The following is a 17,449-nucleotide window of genomic DNA, read 5'->3' on the forward strand; positions in this document are numbered from 1 at the left end:
TGTTCTCATTTGCATTTCTTCTACCTGTATCAGCAAGTTAAGAGACTAGTTTAACTGGTGAAACAAGCTAACATCTGAACTGACAACAGCAGGATAGTCTACATTCTGCTATTCTATACGCTTGAGATAATTAATCATAATTCAAATACTGCAATTAGCCTGCACATTGTACAAATACATTTGGAGTTAAGATCAGTTATCTTTAGAACGATTTCCTATAATGTCTGGTTTCTTGAAGTAAAATGCAAGGATGAATGAATCACCACGATTTGCTACACACTGGGGCGGCAGCAAGGAGGAGAATCTGTTCTCTCCACGAGTGCCGATAGAACTGCTGAGTATCAAAATACATCCTGCTAAAATACAACACTGTTTCAATGAGCTTTCTGAAAGCTTTACATTGGGGAAACAATTTTATATTCCACAGTTAGCTATCAATGGTGGATTAGAACAGTCGTATTTAAACTGAGCGGAACTGGTCAGAGGTTTAGGGCAGGTTTTTAGTTTGGAAAGGAAAGCAAGCAAACAAATTCTAAACTCAGGAGGGGCAGGTATACAATGATGAGTCGGGCAGGATGTGGGTCATGAAGCTTCTGAAAAATTATAAAATTTGTGCAGGGTGGAGATCGAGTGGCCAGCAAGGAGAGCATTGGAGAAAATCAAGTGTGGGTAAGGTTTTCAAATGCAAAGACCGAGGTAAATGACGATGATGGAGATGAACAAAGAGATCTTGTTCATGCATAAGATAAGAAATTTGAAGGTTAAAGCAACTTACTGGGGATGCTGGAATCTAAAAAAAACAAAAACAGAAAATACTGGACAATCTCAGCAGGTCTGACAGCATCAGCGAGGAGAGAAGGATCTGACAGCATCTGAGGAGAGAAGCTAATCTGGATGACTCGAAACGTTAGTTCCCTTCTCTCTCCACAGATGCTGTCAGACCTGTTGAGACTGTCAAGTATTTTCTGTTTTTGTTGCATGAGTAATTTGAAGCTTAATTCAGTAATAGCTGGGTCATCTCACACACTGTTGAATTCAACTGAGTTAGCAGTGAGGGAAAGGGATGGAGTCAGGGCAGAGAAAAATCAGACAAACACGATGCTTCAGACTTTCCTACCATACACAGTCCCAATCACTTATCATCCCTCGAATTAGTGAAAGATCCTGCATCCCCCAGCACACTGATACCAAGACAGTCAACTTTGTGTACAAATCTCTCCCTCTGGCTGTGCTTTACCCTAATCTTAATATTCCAGAGTTATATTTCACCCACACCACAATCTTCTTTCTTTTTTAAAAAAAAATATATTTTATTAAAGTTTTTCAATCACAATTTTTTTCCCCTTACACATCAAACAAAAGAAAAATTAAAAGTACAAGTAACATAATAACTACAATCTAACAATGAGTAACTAACTAACATGGTAAACTAACCAAATAACATAAAATGAAACTCCCCCCCCCCCCCCCCCCCGCCCCCCCCAGATCCCAAACATCTTAAACCCCCCCCCCCCCCCCCACCCTCCCCCCTGGGTTGCTGCTGCTGGTCATCTATCTTCCCTCTAACGTTCCGCTAGGTAGTCAAGGAACGGTTGCCACCGTCTGGTGAACCCTTGAGCCGATCCTCTCAGCGCAAACTTAATCTGCTCCAGTTTTATGAACCCCGCCATATCGTTTATCCAGGCCTCCAGTCCGGGGGGTTTCGCTTCCTTCCACATGGGTAAAATCCTACGCCGGGCTACTAGGGACGCAAAGGCCACGACATCGGCCTCTTTCGCCTCCTGCACTCCCGGCTCATCCGCAACTCCAAATAAAGCTAACCCCCAGCCTGGTTTGACCCGGACCTTCACCACCTTCGAGATCACTCCAGTCACTCCCCTCCAATACCCCTCCAGTGCCGGGCACAACCAAAACATATGCGTGTGGTTTGCTGGGCTTCCGCCGCACCTCCCACACTTGTCCTCCACTCCGAAGAACCTGCTCAACCTTGCTCCCGTTAGGTGTGCTCTATGCAGCACCTTGAATTGGATCAGGCTAAGCCTGGCACACGAGGAAGAGGAATTTACCCTGCTTAGGGCATCGGCCCACACACCCTCCTCAATCTCCTCCCCGAGCTCTTCTTCCCATTTTCCTTTCAGTTCGCCCACCAGCTCCTCCCCCTCTTCTCTCATCTCCCGGTATATCTCTGACACCTTGCCCTCCCCGATCCACACCCCCGAAAGCACTCTATCGTGGATCCTGTGTGTCGGGAGCAACGGAAATTCCCTCACCTGTTGTCTTGTGAACGCCCTCACCTGCATATACCTAAAGAAATTTCCCCGGGGCAGCTTATACTTTTCCTCCAGCGCTCCCAAGCTCGCAAACGTCCCGTCTATAAATAAGTCTCTCACTCTCCTAATTCTCAACTGGTGCCAGCTCTGGAATCCTCCATCCAGCCTCCCTGGGGCAAACCTATGGTTGTTCCTAATTGGGGACCCCACCAAGGCTCCCAGCACACCTCTGTCGCCTCCATTGCCCCCAGATACTTAATGTTGCCGCCACCACTGGGTTTGTGGTAAATTTTTTTGGTGAGAGCAGTAGTGGCGCCGTCACCAGCACTTCTAGATTCGTCCCTTTACAAGACTTCATCTCTAGTCTTTTCCACGCCGCTCCCTCTCCCTCTATCATCCATTTACGAATCATCGCCACATTGGCGGCCCAGTAGTAGTCGCCCAAATTCGGCAGCGCCAGTCCCCCCCTGTCTCTACTACGTTGTAAGAACCCCCTCCTTACCCTCGGAACCTTCCCTGCCCACACGAAGCTCGTGATGCTCCTGTCTATTTTTTTTTTTTTTTTTATAAAAAGGCCTTAGTGATCAGTATAGGGAGACATTGGAACACAAATAGGAACCTCGGGAGGACCATCACCTTAATTGCCTGCACTCTGCCCGCCAGTGACAGCGGCTGCATGTCCCACCTCTTGAAGTCCTCTTCCATTTGTTCCACCAGTCGTGTCAGATTGAGTCTGTGTAAGGTTCCCCAGCTCCTGGCTATCTGAATCCCCAGGTATCGGAAGTTTCTTTCCACCCTCCTTAATGGTAGGCCATCTATCCCTCTACTCTGGTCCCCAGGGTGTATCACAAAAAGTTCACTCTTTCCCATGTTAAGCCTATATCCCGAGAAATCTCCGAACTCCCTCAATATCTGCATGACCTCGGTCATTCCCCCCCCCCCACCGGGTCCGCTACATATAGCAGTAGGTCATCCGCGTAGAGTGACACTCGGGGTTCCTCTCCCCCTCTAATCACCCCTCTCCATTTTCTGGAGTCTCTCAGCGCCATGGCCAGTGGTTCAATTGCCAACGCGAACAGTAATGGAGATAGCGGGCATCCCTGTCTTGTTCCCCTGTATAGTCGAAAATACTCCGATCTTTGCCGACCCGTGACCACACTTGCCGTTGGGGCCCCATAGAGGAGTTTGACCCAGCTAACAAACCCGTCCCCGAACCCGAACCTCCTCAGCACCTCCCATAGATACTCCCACTCCACCCTATCAAATGCCTTCTCTGCATCCATTGCCGCCACTATCTCTGCCTCCCCCTCTACTGGGGGCATCATTATCACCCCTATTAGCCGTCGCACGTTGACATTTAGTTGTCTCCCCTTTACGAATCCGGTCTGGTCTTCGTGCACCATCCCCGGAACACCTTTGCTAGCAATTTGGCGTCCACATTTAGCAGTGAGATAGGCCGAGAGGACCCGCACTGCAGCGGATCTTTATCCCGCTTCAAAATTAGCGATATCGTCGCCTCCGACATTGCCGGGGGTAGAGTCCCCCCTTCTCTGGCCTCATTAAAAGTCCTTACCAACAGTGGGGCCAGCAAGTCCACATATTTTCTATAAAATTCCACCGGGAACCCATCTGGTCCCGGGGCCTTCCCTGCCTACATATTCCCCAGCCCCTTGGTAACCTCGTCCACCCCAATTGGTGCCCCCAGGCCTTCCACCTCCTGCTCCTCCACACTCGGGAACCTTAATTGGTCCAAAAACTGCCGCATCTCCTCTTTTCCCTCCGGGGGTTGGGACCTATAAAGTCTTTCGTAAAAGGTCTTAAAACCTCATTTATCTTCACTGCTCTCCGCACCGTAGCTCCCTTTTCATTTTTAATTCCCCCTATCTCCCTCGCCGCTGTCCTCTTTCGCAGCTGATGGGCCAACAGGCGACTAGCCTTTTCCCCATATTCATATCTCATCCCCTGTGCCTTCCTCCACTGCGCCTCCGCCCTCCTAGTGGTCAGAAGGTCGAACTCCGTCTGGAGTAGTCGTCTCTCCCTGTATAGTCCTTCCTCCGGGGCCTCCGCGTATTCTTTATCCACCCTCAAAATCTCCCCCAGTAATCTTGCCCTTTCCTTGGCCTCTATTTTCCCTTTGTGGGCCCTGATGGAGATCAGCTCTCCTCTGACCACCGCCTTTAGTGCTTCCCATACTACTCCCACTCGGACCTCCCCGTCGTCATTGGCCTCCAGGTATCTCTCGATACATCCCCGCACCCTTCCACCGACTCCCTCATCCGCCAACAATCCCACATCTAATCGCCAGAGTGCACGCTGCTCCCTCTCCTCTCCTAGTTCCAGGTCCATCCAATGTGGGGCATGATCTGAGACAGCTATGGCGGAATACTCAGTTTCTTCCACCCTCGAGATCAGCGACCTTCCCAAAACAAAGAAATCTATCCGGGAATACACCTTGTGAACATAAGACCATAAGACTATAAGACATAGGAGCGGAAGTAAGGCCATTCGGCCCATCGAGTCCACTCCACCATTCAATCATGGCTGATTTCAACTCCATTTACCCGCTCTCTCTCCGTAGCCCTTAATTCCTCGAGAAATCAAGAATATATCAACTTCTGTCTTAAAGACACTCAACGTCCTGGCCTCCACCGCCCTCTGTGGCAATGAATTCCACAGACCCACCACTCTCTGGCTGAAGAGATTTCTCCTCATCTCTGTTCTAAAGTGACTCCCTTTTATTCTAAGGCTGTGCCCCCGGGTCCTTGTCTCCCCTGCTAATGGAAACAACTTCCCTACATCCACCCTATCTAAGCCATGGGAGAAGAAGGAGAACTCCTTGGCCTTTGGCCTAACAAATCGCCATGGATCCACTCCCCCCATTTGGTCCATAAACCCCTTAAGCACCTTGGCCGCTGCCGGCCTTCTTCCGGTCCTAGATCTAGATCTATCTAACGCTGGGTCCAACACGGTGTTGAAGTCTCCCCCCATTATCAGGTTTCCTACCTCCAGGTCCGGGATACGTCCCAGCATCCGCTTCATGAATCCCGCATCATCCCAATTCGGGGCATAAACGATAACCAACACTACCTCCGTTCCCTCCAGTCTGCCACTCACCATCACATATCTGCCTCCGCTATCTGCTACAATGCTCCTAGCTTCGAATGATACCCGTTTCCCCACCAATATGGCCACCCCTCTATTCTTTGCATCCAGCCCTGAGTGGAACACCTGTCCCACCCATCCTTTCCTTAACCTAACTTGGTCCGCCACCTTCAGGTGCGTCTCCTGAAGCATAGCCACGTCTGCCCTCAATCCTTTCAAGTGCGCGAACACTCGGGCCCTTTTAATCGGTCCATTTAGGCCTCTCACGTTCCACGTGATCAGCCGCACTGGGGGGCTACCTGCCCCCTTCCCGTGTCGGCTAGCCATCACCCTCTCTAGGCCAGTCCCACGTCCCGGTTCCGTGCTCCCACCCGTTCCCCAGGTGGCGCATTCCAGCCCCGACCACCCTTTCTTTAACCTGTTCCTCTTTGATTTCTGCAGCAGCAACCCAGTCATCTTGCCCCCCTCCCCACCCCCCTCCTCGCTAGGTCCCCATCTAGCGTGATTGCTCCCCCCCCATATTACTTCCGAAAGTCAGCTGACTGCAACTGACCCCGGCTTCTCCCGCTCACTCCTTGACCCCCCCCCCCCCCCCCCCCGTGTGGGGAACTCCCATCTACCTTCCCGCCATCACCTTTCTGGCGCGGGAACAAGGACAGTAAGCCCCGTATTCTCTATAGTTGTCCCGCCCCTTGTGGCGCAGCTCCCTCTACCGCCCCACTCCCATTCCCCATCCCCCGCCAATGTCTCTTCTTTCCCCCCACCGGCGCCCACATTTCTTAGTGACCCCCCCTTCCCAATTTACATCCCTATATACATCGACAGTGTCATTTCCCCTCTAACATCAGTCCCTCAGTTCCGATCTAGTTTCTCGTTTTTAATAAAGGTCCATGCTTCTTCCGCCGTTTCGAAGTAGTGATGTCTCTCCTGGTACGTGACCCATAGTCGCGCCGGCTGCAACATCCCAAACTTCACCTTCTTCCTGTGTAGCACCTCCTTGGCTCGATTAAAACTCGCCCTCCTTCTCGCCACCTCCGCACTCCAATCCTGGTACACCCGTACCACTGCATTCTCCCATCTACTACTCCGTACCTTTTTGGCCCATCTCAGAACCACTTCTCTATCATTGAAGCGATGAAATTGCACGATTGTCGCCCTAGGTGGTTCTCCCGCCTTTGGTCTCCTCGCAGGGACCCGATGAGCCCCTTCCACTTCCAAGGGGCCCGAGGGGGCCTCAGCTCCCATCAGCGAGCTTAGCATCGTGCTCACGTAAGCCCCGCAGTCCGCTCCTTCCACTCTCTCGGGGAGACCCAGGATCCGAAGGTTCTTTCTCCGTGCTCTCTTTTCTAGGGCTTCAATCCTTTCAATGCACTTTTTGTGGAGCGCCTCGTGCGTCTGCGTTTTGACCGCCAGGCGCAGGATCTTGTCTTCGTTATCCGTCACCTTCTGCTCCACCACGCGGAGCTCCGTCTCCTGGGTCTTTTGTGCCTCCTTAAGCCCCTCAATTGCCTGTAGCATCGGGGTCAGCACCTCCTTCTTAAGTAGCTCCACACACCGTCTTAAAAATTAGTCTTGGTCGGGCCCCCATGTCGCCTGGGCTTTCTCCGCCGCCATCTTGCTACTTTTTTCCTCCTGTCCCTATCCTCGAGGATTCTTCGCGATGTAGCCGCCGCCGATATTTTTCTCTTTCGTTGGGGGGGGGGGACTCCCTGTTATCTCGCCCCACACCGGGTTTAGTCTTGAAAAAATTCCCCGCTGGGGCTCTTAAAAGAGCCCGAAGGTCCGTTTGAACTGTAGCCGCCGAAACGTGCGGCTTAGCTGGGCATCGCCGCAACCGGAAGTCCCACAATCTTCTTTCTAACTGATCCATCAAAATTTTTTATTGCTTTTGAAAGACTACATTCCTCGAGATTCCTGCTTATGAATAAATTCAAACACCTCATTTTGAAAGCATTCACAAAACCCACACACGATTCTACCATCACACTTCTCAGGTTCAGCAAGATGACACGAGCACAAAGCTAACCTTGAAGCAGATCCTATCTGGCAAAGAATCACTGCTTTTCATCCCAACATTCAAAATGGTAACCACCACAATATATATATATTTAAGACATCGCTATACTATGGGTGGCAGAATAGAACAATGGTTAGCACTGTTGCTTTACAGCACCAGGGACCCTGGTTTGATTCCCACTTGGGTCACTGTCTGTGCGGAGTCAGCATGTTCTCCCAGTGTCTGAGTGGGTTTCCTCCGGGTGCTCAGGTTTCCTCCCACAAGTCCCGAAAGACGTGCTGTTAGGTAATTTGGATATTCTGAATTCTCCCTCCGTGTCCCCAAACAGGCACCGGAGTGTGGTGACTAGGGGCTTTTCACAGTAACGTCATTGTAGTGTTCATGTAAGCCTACTTGTGACACTATTAAAGATTATTACTTTTTAGGGACTATTTATTGCCAGTGATAGTCACCATCTACACGATTCGTTCTTCAGTCTATACATCTAGCCACGTTTGTGCAAGGATATTTCAATGGCAAGTATACACCCTGATCATCAAAAATATTCTCTCAAGAGGAAAAAACAGGTTGAGACAGACATGGTTCTCATTTTTCAACTAAAAGATGAAGAACAGGTGGATGTGAAGGGATATTTCGAGCATGCTGACAGAATCAGAGGGCACGAGCTGAAGTAGTCAAAAGGAATAAATACATAATCATGGAACCTTTCAAGCTTTTACTCATGCATTAAATGCCAACTAAACTGGAGATAGAGAGATAAGAGTTAAAGTTGGAACAAAGTACCCAACTTCAACGATTAAGTAGAACAAACAATGATTTGTTTTAATTGCTACAGTCTTAGGATAACAACTGTACTCCACTTGATCTGAGAAATCGTGGAAGTTTCACCTGCAATTAATTATTCAGGATGTATTTACAAGTTCAGTGAGTGCAGATTGGGCTCTGCGTCAATATTATACAACATAAACCTGGTGCCAAGAACTGAACTCCTCTGGGAAATAACGTTCCTTTTTATCCTGGTTTTTGCTAAGTCATCAGACCCTCCAATTTTGATTTTAGGTGTGAAACTAATACTAGAGCTTTGGTGGCAGTGAAATCACTTTGTATAAATGCCACAGTTGTACTACATAGCAGTCAGAAAGCAGCTGATTATCAGGATACACAGGCACCATTATGAAAAGGCAAAAAGGTTCTATATTTGAAATATAATACAGATGTTCTTTAAATATAAACCATTCCATCATGCATTTGACCACTTTCATAGTGTGTGCATCTATTATCACAGTACAGAATGATACTTTGTCACTATGTACTAAAAGTGTTCCTGGTTCACAAAAAGGTAGGCAGCCGATTAGAATATTTTAGATTGCTAAACATACAATTTGAATTCAAAGCTCCCAGTGAGGTACCCAGAGGTGCTTAGCCTTTCCAGGAGTGGGAATGGGGTGCAGGATGGGAATTGGGAGGGATAGAGAGTTCCAGGTTTCCACTATCATTCGTGTCAAAGAGTGCTGAAGCAAATCACTCAGCTGAAGATAAATATACATGTTTGCCGAATCACCATGTTTCAATTCAGGTTTGGCAGGCTGCCAAACTTCCCAGAAGTCAAGGCTGGGAAAGCAAGTGCCTCTGCCTTCTAAAGCCTCAACATCAAACATTGAAATCAGGATCAAGCTAAAACTCATGCATGCCCAGCCAAACCCTCAGGAGCATGCTCAACTGCTAAGAAGTATTAAATCCCATTTTAGGGAATTGTGATCTCCAGAAGCAGGAAACAATTCAATGTCAATTAGCTGACAGTTAAGTGAATTTTACTGTCCAAACGAGATACTGGCACGGTCAGCATTTGTTTCCCAATCCCAAATGCCCTGAAAAGGTGGTTGTTAGTTACTTTCCAAATAACTAAGTGGTTCAATCATTTATTTCAGTGGGCAGTTAAGAGTTAACCACATTGCTGTGGATATGAAGTCACATATAGGGCAAACCAGATACAGAGTTCCTTCCCTGAAAAGAATTAGTGAATCAGATGGGCTTGATTGCAATCCCATCATTACATGGTCACAAGTTGCGTAATCCAGCCTTCTATCCCACATCTACCTAAATAAATTGGATTCCAATTGCCATGGTGACATTTGAACTCCCATCGTCTGGCCACTGGATTACTAGCCCTGAAACATAACCACGAAGCTCGAGTCTCCAGGCTATTGTATTGACATCCACACTTCAATCATAATCTGGTTCAAATTCAAAACCCAGATTTCACAGATTAAAATGGCAATCAAACCTACTGAACCATGCAAATGGTGAGGTGTGGAGGCCCTCGCTGAATCACAGTCCCCCCCCCCCCCCCCCCCCGGCACCACCATCACCACCACCTTCCCCCAAAAAATGATGCAGAATTTTTACTTACGCAATCCGGTTTCACTTTTGTTCGTTTTACTGGAAGTTACAAGGCTGCATTACATATCTCATTGCTTTTCAAAATTTAGTTCTGGGTGGTTGTGTGGTGCTTTTAACTACTTACTAGATATCTCCTTCGGCAGACGTTTCACCTTCTTTCTAGTATCTGCAGCACTAGTTATGGAGCGATGTCCTACTGGCTCATCACCTTGTATTGCTGTTAAATCATGCATACTTAAACTTCTCAGCCTCTCGGTAATTGCACCTTGACTCTACATAGCGCAACAAAAATGACAGATCATGAACCCTTCATTTTTCATCAAATGCATTCATTTTGAAAACTTGATTCAACAGCTGTCATATTCGATTTAAAAAAAACAAAGTTTTGCTTTAACCTCAATAGAATAGATACAAACACTAAAGTGTGGCACAAAATCAGAGGCTACAAAGTACCAGATTTAATCACAGATCTAGAACAAGTCAATGTCAGTTGGGGCACTACAATGGGGCTAACATGGGCAGACTGAATGAGATAAAAGAATGTTCAGCCAGGCTCCAACTGCCATCCAGTGAACAGCGTGCTCAGATGCAGATTGGGACTGGAATCAAAAAAGCTGGTGTGAGCAACTGCATCAATATTCAGCCTCGCTCATGAAGCACGTTCACTTTGACGAGGGGAAAACTGCCACTGCCATGGAAGTGCATCTTAACAAGAGATTTACGAAGAGGAAAAATACTAGCCTCAACTCAGCAAATTATATTTAGGCTTCTGACAATACATACAACACAGTCGTGGAATACAGCACATAGTTGCAACACAGACGACACAAGAAAGCATTTGTGTTGACATAAAAATCTGGACATAATTCAAACTAGGTGCTATTGGCTGTTATTAAATTATGGAAAGATAAATACATAAAATACGGCAGATAGGAAACAACTTGCATGCGGTATTAACGTCCTTTCCTTTCAGAAACCAAGAAAAGCAACACTTGCAGGCAAAAAACAAACGCCAGGTATCGTTACAAGCTGACGTTTACTGACACAACCTTTTGATGACATAGAAGCAACTGAACAGAACTGTATTCTCCAGGGGGAGCATACCAAAGAGTTTTAAAATAGTCTTAAATGTTTGAGTGGGAAACTACAAACTGTGCTATATGTAAAAACTTGTAGGCCAAGACCATCGCAAAATGACTGAGGATGAAACAGCAAGCTCTAAGATCAACGTTGACTGATGGGGAGTTGGGTTTTATAGTCAAAATTTTAATGTGCTGACAAGTTCGGAGTTCACCTTACCAACTGAAAATTCAACTTGTATGATGATTTATTCAATTTTCATTCCCTAATTGGCTGCCTCAATGATTATTAAAACAAATTTCAAAAGTCCCCATGCACATTATAATTTTCAAACTACAGTTTACCACAAAGTTGCGGAATTCTGCTTGAAACCCAAAACATACACTTTCGAACAAAAGCTGTGCAGAGATATTAAAAGGGTACTGAAAATTGGAGTTGCAAGGTTACTAATGAGAATAACATGCTGTTAGTAACTTTAAAAGCCAGCAGTACAATACCATTTATTAGAATATTCCCAGTGGTAACAAACATCCAATTTTAAGGCTAAAAGGGTAATTAGTGCCATTCACCCATATCTTAAAAAGAGTAAGTACAGAAGCAATTATCCATGTCAAACTATCTATGCCAATAGTCTCATTACCTCAACTTGAATGGGCCAGTACAACAGTAGAAAGCTGAGCAACAATCCTGCAGGACAGTTTGCGAGTACAGGCAAGAGAAAGCAATATCATAGTTAGAATAAAAGACAGAAGGGAAATGACAAGCTAGGCAATATTAAAAATTCAATAAAACTGTTGATGCAGAATTAAAGTACTGTGGCAATAAACCATGTTTTTAATATATGCATCAAGCTTTGGACTATTAAATGCCATTGAGGTTTAATAAAGACATACCGTAAGACAATCCTCTATTAAATATATAGATCTAAAATGTCTGGGGATGAGATCGGAGGGAGGAGGATGAAGTCTGAGGGAGGAGGATGATCTTTACACAAACATGAGAAACATCTCCTCCTGTTTTCTCTTCCTTTCTATTATAATATGTAATATACAACAGTACATCAGCTTCCTCATTCTTGTGCCAGAGTTGCACACATATCTCTTTAAATTGAAGCTTTGGAAAAATAAACTTTGCAAGTACACAGGATACATTCAGCCTGACAAGGGCAGGATCAAAGGGCCGACAATAATGTTTATGGTCAGGTATTAAAACAAGGATTTCTACAAGGATTTAATAGAGATTTTCCACTTCCGTCATTTTCAATTATCTAGGACTGCCACAAAGACGCATCATCACTTGCCTTCACTGCTGCAGACACAGCAGCAGTTGCAGCTAAGTTTAGACCTTGCTTTCCAAACTTCACCATAGTGTCATAGCTTCGATCTTTGGCTTGACTAATATATTCATCAATATCCTGTAACACAAATAATTTACCATGCATGAAAACCACAATATTTAGTCATGAAAAACCTGGTTTTCAAATCAAATCACCCAGCCTTTTACGCAGAAAAAGTTTGTATTGCTCAGAAAAGGTTATCTACATTGTTTCATGAGAAACAAATATCGTCTCCAGTATCAAAAGAAGAGCTCAAATGTTATTGAAATGTTCAGACAAAATTTGTATTTACACAATCACAGACAACCCAAGACACTCCAGCTCAAGTATGTTTGAAGTATGGTCACTTGTGGAAAATAGGAAATGTGGTAGCCATTTTCACAAAGGGAGGTCCAACAAGGAGCAAAGATATAAATTACCAGATTTTAAATTCATGATGTTGTTTAAGAGATACAAGTTGAAAACTCTTCCGCTTTCTGCCATGTGACCTTTTATGCCCATCTGGGGAGGAAAACGGTACCCAAATTTAACATCTAATTTGAAACACACACCACTGATTTTGGTGCAGTGCTACTAAGTGGATTACTTGCTCCTCTCGAGTGGGGCTTTGAAACCTGACCTTACAAGTAAGATGGTATTGCATTACCATTGAACCAAGGTTGACACCTGGGTGCACAGAAAGGGAATTGGATGCGGACTGGGTATGGCACTGGCCTTTCAGCTGGGCCTGAATTAAAGCTGGACAAATGCGCTGAAAATTTATTTTATTTTCATTACAAAGGGTCCTCTGTGAATTTAGCCCAGCTCAGTCCACCTCCCACTTAATTTGTCACTAATCAGCAACATCACTCAGAGGTCTCATTTCATTTTCATTTCATTTCAGCATTCTGATATACTCGAAGGTTGGGGCTGAGAAGTAGCTTAATCTGTAGCCAGTCATTGCAAACCTAACCTGAAAACACTTTACATCCCCAAATGTAGGAATTATAACATTTCCCAGCGCCAATCCTCATTTGAAATAAAGCGAGCAGTGCACTCTCAAAAGAGGCTGCTGCCATTCAATCAAATCATCCCTCATCGTACAACAAGCAAATCATCTCATGCATAGCATTATGACTTATGTCCATCGATTACAAGCTTTAAAATATTTAATGTTAGCTTTCCATCCTGAGTTGCACTGTTATTTTCCATGTTGCAAATATTCTTAAATGTAAACTTTCAGTTAAATTATTGTTGCTAGCAGGAGCACATTTCATTTGCAAAGTAGTAACGAAACACAATACAATAACAAATAAGGCTTCAAAATGTTTTACTTCACAAAATTGCAACTGATGTTTCTTTCTGCATTGTGGCATGACACTTTGTGCGTCATGTCCTAGAAACCAGTATTGGGTTCAGATAAAACTAGCAATTTAAAATGCTTTCACCAATATGATCTAGTTAGAATGGAGGTTATTTTAAGAAGTGACACTATGCTTGGACTTAGCAGAAATACTTACTCGCTCACGTGAGGAGAGAAGAGGATGTAGAAACTTTCTGTAAAGTAAACTTGCTCCTCGAGTGTATGGAGACAGCAACCAGATAACAAATGCAACTTTAAGTTCATAGTACAGTGGAAACCTGCAAACCAAGAGCAACAAGTCAAATTAAATAAAGGATCCCCGGAAGCCAGGTTAGTTGGATTTTTAGTTTCACACCGAAAAAACCAGTCATCCAGGTTAATTTCCAAACTACTTCATGCTTGTTCAGTTCTCTAAAACACAGCTGCAGCTTGACCTACTGAAATATCTCCAAGCTGGAAACAATCAAAATAAACTTTCCAGAAGTCACTAAATCTGCATTTTTGTAATTTCAGTTTCATACAACTTCCTCTGTCAAAAAGCCCCATCCCAAGAAGGCAAGATAATGGGGAACGAAAAACAGGAAATCGTAACCACCACTGTAAACAATGTAAGAAAAAGAACAACGATGTATGTATGTAAATAATTGAAACCAACTGACATGTGTGAGAATATTTTTTCTAATCACTAGCTTTTGGAGCACTGATCCTTCCTCAGGTGAAGGAGGAAGGAGCAGTGCTCCGAAAGTTAGTGATCCGAAACAGACCTGTTGGACTTTAACCTGGTGTGGTAAGACTTCTTACTGTGCTCACCCCAGTCTAACGCCGGCATCTCCACATCATAAATATTTTTTTGTTATCCTCTCTTTCCTACTGTTTGACCACACATATCCTTATTTTCTATACCACAAACTCAATAACTTCCACCTCACCAGAGACGGGAAGCATGCTAAATAATGGAAGTACAAATTATAGGCAAGTTTTATTCAAACAGAACTTGGGGAAAAATAAAATCACCTTGCCACGTCCTCATTATTCATTGAGCAACAATTTTCTGCTCAAACCAGAGCCAATAGTGCCCAAGATGATATTCTGCAGATATCATATGAAGGACCATCACGCTGGGCAATCGTCCTCCTCCATGGGGCATCATTTGCCCTCCGCTACTTACAATCTATATTAATGACTTCTATGAAGGGGCTGAGTTTGTAGCCATGTTTGTTGAAAGTACAAATTTACTTGGGAAAGTAAGCGAGGAGATGAAGTGATCCACTTTGGTAGGAAAGATAAAAAGCAGAAGATATTTTGAATGGACTGGGAAATACGGGTAAGGAGATCAAAACTAGTGTGGCTTCACCAATGGTCTGTGTAATTGTAGTAAGACTTTTTCACTCTCTTATGCTGCAATCCCTTTGTAACAAAAGCTAAGATGCTATTTACCGTCCTATTGTATTTGCTGGACCACAAGACACATTGTTCTGGGAAGCAGTGGCCTAAAGTTGCTGTGCTCAAAGTCCAAAGTTACGCACAGATTTCCTTTTAAAATCCTGTATGATTTGTAGCTCATTTAAAGAGGTAGATTCTGAGAAAATATTTCCACAACTGGGGAATCTGGAACACAGGATCGCCACCTCAGAGTCTTTCAGCCATTAGGACCAAGACATGGAGCAATTTTCAATCTTCCCAATTTCCTCACTCAAAGGGTTGCGAATCTGATAAATTCTTTATCCCAGAGAACAATGGATGTTCAGTTGTGCCGCATATACAAGACAGAATTTTGGATACTGAAGGAATTAAGGGGTAGGGAAGAGTGTGGGATGGTGGAGTTGAGGGAGATCAGCCATGATCTTGCTGATATGCAAAGCAAGGTCCCAGAGTCAAATGGCCTATCCCTTCTATTTCTTATGTTGTTATATTCTATCCTACAGTCTGAAAGCATGAACAGCTTTAGTTTTTAACCAACACTATAAAAAGAAAAAAACTGGTTTGCAGCAATGTGTAGAGTAGCCAGATATATTCAGAACATGAAGAAAGAGTTAGCTGGAAGAAGGGACACAGGTGGCTTCTGCTACCAGAGGATAGCAACAGCTTGACATAAGTCATACTCACAGAATCATACCTTACATACAATGTCCCAGACATCACTATCACCATTCCTGGGTATGCCCTGTCTCACCGGTAGGACAGACCCAGCAGAGGTGGCAGCACAGGGGCATACAGTCGTGAGGGAGTTGGCCTGATGTCCTCAAAATGGACTCTGGATCTCAAAGTCTCATGGCTTCAAACTAAACATGGGCAAGAAAACCTCCTGCTGACTACTACACCCCCCCCCCCCCCCCCCCCCCCCCCCCCCCGCCGACTAGCCATCCCCTTTTCTAGGCCAGTCACGTGCCCGCGCCACCCTCACCCTCCAGTCCCCCAGACGGGGGACCCCCCGCCCCAACCACCTCGTGTCCCCAATTCCCACTCGGCCAGTGCAGCAGCAACCCTGTGTCTCCACCCGCCCCACCCCCCACCCCCGCCGCCCGCCCACCTCGTGTCCCCAAATCCCCCTCAGCCAGTGCAGCAGCAACCCTGTGTCTTCCCCCCCCCCCCCCCCCCCCCCCCCCGACCACCTCGTGTCCCCAAATCCCCCTCGGCCAGTGCAGTAGCAACCCTGTGTCCCCCCCCGCTAGACCCATGTCTAGCTCTTTTGCTCCCCCCATAGCACTCACGTAAGTCAGCTGACTCCTGCTTGTCTCATTTCCTCCATAGCCTCCCCTCCCTCCAACACCGGCGCCCACCGTCTCGCAGTCTTCTCACCCGGTCCCTTTTCCCATCCCCATCCATCACCCAACCCGTGGAATATTTCCTGCACGTGATTAACACCCGGTGTACAACAAACATCGAACATTCTCCCAGCTGCTGCTCCGCTCTTTCTTGGCCCATTTCAAGACCCTCTCTCTGTCCGTGAAACGGTGAAACCTCACCATAATCGCCCTTGGCGGCTCGTTAGTCTTGGGCCTCCTCGCCAGCACCCGATGTGCCCCATCCACCTCCAGAGGCCTCGGAGGGGCCTCCGCACCCATCAGCGACTCGAGCATCGTGCTCGCATATGCCCCAGCATCGGCCCCCTCCACTCCTTCAGGGAGACCCAGGATCCGAAGATTCTTTCTCCTCGACCCGTTCTCCAGGTCTTCAAATCTTTCCGCCCACCTTTTGTGCAGCGCCTCGGGCGCCTCCAACTTCACCACCAGGCCCAAGATCTCATCCTCGTTCTCATTAACTTTTTTCTGCACCTCCTGGATCTTTACCTCGTGGGCCTAATCCTTCAATCGCCGACAGCATAGGCGCCAGCATCTCTTTCCGCAGCTCCTCAAAACAGCGCTTAATAAACTCTTGCAGCTCCGGCCCGCCTTCCACTTTATCTCCGGCCGCCGCCATCTTGGTTTTCTTCCCTCGCTTCTCTCGCTGCTCCAACGCTGCTTTTTCAGCCGTTTCACTTCTTGTCCGTTCCATATACAGTGAAGGGAGACCTCACTCTCACCTTCCCACACGGAACGTCTTCAAAAAATTCCCGTTGGGGCTCCTCTGGAGAGCCCGAAAGTCCGTAATCGCGGGAGCTGCCGAATAGTGCGGCTTAGCTCCGCATCGCCGCAACCGGAAAGGACAACCCTCAACACTATCTACAACTCCCCCAACCTTCGTGTCATCGGCAAACGTACTAACCCACCCTTCCACTTCCTCATCCAGGCCATTTATAAAAACCACAAAGAGCAGAGGTCCCAGAAGAGATCCCTGCAGGACACCACTGGTCACCGACTTCCAGGAGGAATACTTTCCATTCACTACCACTCGCTGTCTTCTTTCGGCCAGCCAATTCTGTATCCTGACAGCCAAATTTCCCTGTATCCCATGCCCCCTAA

General features: G+C 46.2%; 1 protein-coding gene across 2 annotated transcripts in view; it reads right to left on the bottom strand.

Annotated features, from left to right (window-relative positions):
- Positions 1 to 17,449, bottom strand: part of reep3b (receptor accessory protein 3b) — a 118,810-nt gene that overhangs the window by 3,888 nt on the left and 97,473 nt on the right. For both annotated transcript variants that reach the window (XM_072478809.1, XM_072478810.1), the window contains 3 exons: positions 13,705 to 13,825; positions 12,170 to 12,283; positions 9,914 to 10,061 (listed from right to left, as the gene is read on the bottom strand). In XM_072478809.1, coding sequence (XP_072334910.1) covers positions 9,914 to 10,061; positions 12,170 to 12,283; positions 13,705 to 13,825 — 383 coding nt within the window. The remainder of the gene's footprint in view (positions 1 to 9,913; positions 10,062 to 12,169; positions 12,284 to 13,704; positions 13,826 to 17,449) is intronic.

Source organism: Scyliorhinus torazame, chromosome 16 (assembly GCF_047496885.1).
Source record: "Scyliorhinus torazame isolate Kashiwa2021f chromosome 16, sScyTor2.1, whole genome shotgun sequence".
Lineage (NCBI taxonomy): Eukaryota > Metazoa > Chordata > Chondrichthyes > Carcharhiniformes > Scyliorhinidae > Scyliorhinus > Scyliorhinus torazame.